The 5069-nt window shown below is 34.4% G+C and overlaps 1 protein-coding gene across 1 annotated transcript in view; it reads left to right on the forward strand.

Moving 5' to 3' along the window:
* The window catches only part of RELCH (RAB11 binding and LisH domain, coiled-coil and HEAT repeat containing), a 145286-nt gene that overhangs the window by 112892 nt on the left and 27325 nt on the right, over positions 1 to 5069 (forward strand). Inside the window, exons 21-22 of the mRNA XM_023733945.1 lie at positions 1649 to 1755; positions 2704 to 2803. Coding sequence (XP_023589713.1) covers positions 1649 to 1755; positions 2704 to 2803 — 207 coding nt within the window. The remainder of the gene's footprint in view (positions 1 to 1648; positions 1756 to 2703; positions 2804 to 5069) is intronic.

A 5069-nucleotide genomic window follows, 5' to 3' on the forward strand; every position in this document is an offset into this window, starting at 1 on the left:
AAACATGCAATCAGGTTGCATTGATAATTACCAGTGATTGGAATGCAAAAGTTGGAAACAAAGAATAAGGATGGGTAGTTGGAAAATATGACCTTGGTGATAGAAACGATGCCGGAGATCGCATGATAGAAAGTTTGCAAGACCAATGACTTCCTCAGTGCAGATACCTTTTTTTACCAACATAAATGGCAACTGTACACGTGGACCTCACCAGATGGAGTACACAGGAATCAAATCGATTACATCTGTGGAAACAGTCGATGGAGAAGCTCAATATCATCAGTCAGAACTAGGCTAGTGACTGACCGCGGAACAGACCATCAGTTGCTCATATGCCAGTTGAAGGTGAAGCAGGAGAAAATTAGAAGAGATCCATGAGAACCAAAGTACGACCTTGACTATATCCCACCTGAATTTAGAGACCATCTCAAGAATAGATTTGACACATTGATCACTAAAGACTGAAGACCAGATGAGTTGTGGAATGACATCAAGGACATCATACATGAAGAACGCAAGAGGTCATTAAAAAGACAGGAAAGAAAGAAAAGACCAAAATGAATGTCAGAAGAGACTCTGAAACTTGCTCTTGAATGTCGTCTACATAGTAGGCAGCTAAAAATGGATGAAATCTCTATTCGACTTAGCTACGAAGCTAATTCATCAGTGTTTAAGCCTTCTCACTAAGTAGACTCATGTTTTAGAATTGCTATATCCATTCTTTATTCATGCTGATAACTACTTTTGTCAATCTTTTATCCCTAGTGAGAAAAAACTTGACTTTCATTTATTATATATTTATTTCATGATGGAATGTCAGGTGCCTTCCCTTAATAGGCTCAGGTTAATTTAACATACAAAAATTATTTTTTAACTCGACTAACTCAGCAGGCTTGCTTTTTTCTAGTATATTGCTTAATGGAATGCTGTGTAATAAAAACAAAGTAAAAATTATGATTATGAAAGTAATAATGGTTCATTGAAGAAAGTTTGGAAAATAAAGATTAAGATGAAGAATTCAGAAATCGAGGGGTACAACAATTTGTTTTAAGAACACCGGAGCATGCAGAGTTTCTCTGCACTAGGATATTGCAAAGATAATTTCTTGGACATCAAGTTTCTACTATTAGGGATGACTATTTTATTAGTTTGTATTTAGGTACTTAGAGCCAAAACTCATGGGAAAAAAAAATTGGGTAAGTAAATTTTGATAAGAGAATATACCTTTTAATGTGCTAAATCAGAACTCTCCAATAAAACTTTATTCGACGGTGGAAATATTTTATATCTGAGCTGTCCAATAAGGTAGCCACTATCCACATGTGGCTATTAAGCACTTGAATTATAGCTAGTGCGACTAAGTAACTGGAATTTTTTAAAACATAATTTTATTTAAATTTAAATACAAATAACTACATGTGGCTATGGCTATCATTTTGGATAATGCAGTTCTAAATCAAAGAATCAAAATACGCTTTGTCATCTTACAATTCTGATCATAGATATGCTTATAAATACCTTTAATTAAAATAGCTTCCAAACTAGGATACTTTCCCCTTAATCAGTAATATTTTCTAATTGTTGATAATTATGGTTTTTAGTTCTTCTTCGTTGCTTGGAAGTTCATTATAAGTCTTTTTTTTTGTAGGAAGAAGATCGAAAACTGTTAGTTGGATTCTTAGAAGATGTCATGACTCTGCTTTCATTATCTCATGCTCCTCTTGATAGCCTGAAGGCTTCTTTTGTGGAACTGGGGTAAAAATAACCACTTACAGTTTTTTTTAAAGATATATAAAGTTTATAAATTGGAATTATAGAGTACATATTTTAAGTCTAGAAGGATTGACATATATGCCAAATCTCTAGGTTTTGAGACTTAAGATGGTTTTTGATTTTGCTTATTTGTATATTGTTGATATTCTGGAATCGATACATTATAATTAAAAAGTGGGGGAAAGGGCACAGACATATTTTCTTTGACTTATTTGGAGAAATAAAATCAAGTATAAATTTGAAGAAAATATAGTTTCCCAGACTGAAAAAGGAGCCCAAGGTGAAACCCAGCTCATTGGACTCCTTTTTCTTCTTTAATTTGCTTACTCCTGCTCATAATCACATCATCTGGCTGCTGAAGTAGTTTTTATTTCCATCTTTACTGAAAGCAGACCCATGCATTTACTAATAATGCCATCTGACTTTTGAATAGGCTTCACAGCCAACAGACCCGTCCTTGTAGATGATTCGAGCTGATTTTATTTGATCTTAACAATAACCGTATGACATAACTAGGATGTGTATTGCTTTGTATAGATGCAGAAACTAAGGCCCATAATGGTTGTAACTTACCCATCTGACTCTTAGTCCAGTGCTCTTTCCCTTTTTACCATAGAAGAATTTTATTTTTCTTTCTTTTTTTTGTAGTTTTAACTTTTATGCTGTTACAGTTGAAATTTCTATCACAATTGTAAATGCTTAGAGAAACTAAAAGTGTAATTTCTTAATATGCTGAATATATTTATGGTTTTACAGTGACTTGCTTTTTTTAAAAAATCTTATATTTGACCTATTAAACCACACAGAGCAATTCCATATGTTTATCAATATTTTTATGATTAATAATCATTCTAAATATCATAGTATTTTTCAGTACACCACTAAGATATTGTAGCTCTGATTTTTAACATCGGTTTTTTTTCCTTTCAGTGCAAACCCTGCCTATCATGAATTACTGTTAACGGTTTTGTGGTACGGTGTTGTCCATACTTCAGCACTTGTGAGGTGTACTGCTGCTAGAATGTTTGAGGTATGTAAACAAATGCCTCTGTTGGTTCAGATTATAATGATTTTCTTTGGAAGAGGGAGAGGGAATGTTAAAGAAAAAAAAAAAGTACTTTACCTACCATTTTATGTTGAAGTATATTTTATGGCATTGAACAGTGTCTAGTTGTGTACTGTGTGATGGGGCAGAAGTTTAATAATTTAGCTTTTACATATTTAAGAATGCTTTCTAGCCTTATTGGTTCCTGAATGTTATTCTATTATCATTTCCATTTCTCAAATTCTCTTTTAATTTTCATCTTATGTAAATCTCTGTGACTATACTTTTCTGTTTACTGAGGTATATAGTAATAAACCAAAACAATATAGGGTATCTTTCAAGTTGTAAAATATAATTGGATTCATGAGTAGTATTTAAAAAGCAATTACTGTGTAATTACAAAAATATTTATTTTATTGACTTATACTACCTACTTTGCTATTCCCTCGCATATCATATCTGGAATAACATCTCTATACATTAACTGCCTATAGCCTTATAAGAGAGAGGAGACTGTCCGTATAATTTACATAAATGTTCTTAAATTGCCACTTACACAAGATAAGTATAAAAATACCTATCTTTTGTACCCATCGTATAGGAAATTAAGTCATAGCCAAGTATACTATTTAATGTATGCATATTTTTAGAACTTTTATTTGAGCAATAAATTGGTTTAGAGCATTTCTTGTTATCGAGTCATACCCTAGAGCCAGACTGCCTGGGTTCAGTTTCCATTGCTACCACTTGGTATCTTTATAAATTACTTAGATAAGTTCTAACTTCTCCATGACTTAGTTTCCTTATCTACAAAATGAAGATGATAATAATAATAATAAGTACTCATTGCAAAGAATTTTGTTAGTGTTAAATGAATTAATATTTGTAAAGCCCTTAAAACAGTATCTGGCATATAATTAGAGCTTAATAAATGTTAACTATTCTTATCAATATTGGGGACTCTCTTCATCCGTGCTGTTACTTCACAAAATGATAGAATAGAGAACATAGTTGGGGACCATCTAGCTCAATTGGCATAACATAGTTTATAAAGAAAATGTCCTACATCTTACTTTTGTGAGTAGCTTCTGGGGTCTTAAAAGCTCATGAGTGGCCATCTGAGATATATTTATTGGTGTCAACCCATCCGGAGCAAAAGAGAATGAAGAAAACCAAAGACAGGAGGAAAAGATGAGTCCGAAGGACTGATGGACCGCAAGTACCACGGCCTCCACCAGACTGAGTCCAGCACAACAAGATGGTGCCCGGCTACCACCACTGACTGCTCTGACAGGGATTACAGTAGAGGGTCCTGGACAGAGCTGGAGAAAAATGTAGAACAAAATTCTAACTCACAAAAAAAGACCAGACTTACTGGTCTGACAGAGACTGGAGAAACCCCAAGAGTATGGCCCCCGGACTCCCTTTTAACTCAGTACTGAAGTCACTCCTGAGGGTCACCCTTCAGCCAAAGATTAGACAGGCACATAAAAGAAAATAAGATTAAATGGGCTCACTAGCCCAGGGGCAAGGACAAGAAGGCAGGAGGAGACAGGAAGACTAGTAACGGGGAACCCAAGGTCGAGAAGGGGAGAGTGTTGACGTGTTGTAGGGTTGGCAACCAATGTCACAAAACAATATGTGTATTAATTATTTAATGAGAAACTAATTTGCTCTGTAAAATACATCTAAAATACAGTAATACACAAATAAATAAAATCATGAAAAAAAAAAAATAGGGAACATATACTTATCCAGACTAAAACTGTCCATAATATGCATGTGATTCTTAAAATATCTTAAAACTTCTTTTCTATAAGAAGAATTAGGTAATTTAGTTTTTTCCTGAATTTCAGAATTTCTCCACAAGTTAAGATAAATTGCAATTGGAAGGATAGGTTATTGTTGTTAGGTGCTGTCAAGTTGTTTATGACTCACAGTGACCTTATGTACAACAGAACAAAACACTGCTTGGTCCTGCACCATCCTCATGATCATTGTTATGCTTGAGCCCATTGTTGCAGCCACTGAGGGTCTTCCTCTCCTTCGCTGACCGTCCTCTTTATCAAGCACGATATCCTTCTCTAGGGACTGGTCCCCTGATAACATGTCCAAAGTATGTGAAATGAAGTCTTGCCATCCTAGCTTCTAAAAAGCATTATGGCTATACTTCTTCCAAGACAGATTTGTTCATTCTTTTGGCAGTCCATGGTATATCCAACATTCTTCGCCAACACCATAACTCAAAGGC

This window comes from Trichechus manatus, unplaced genomic scaffold (assembly GCF_000243295.1).
Source record: "Trichechus manatus latirostris isolate Lorelei unplaced genomic scaffold, TriManLat1.0 scaffold00063, whole genome shotgun sequence".
NCBI classification, from domain to species: Eukaryota; Metazoa; Chordata; class Mammalia; order Sirenia; family Trichechidae; genus Trichechus; species Trichechus manatus.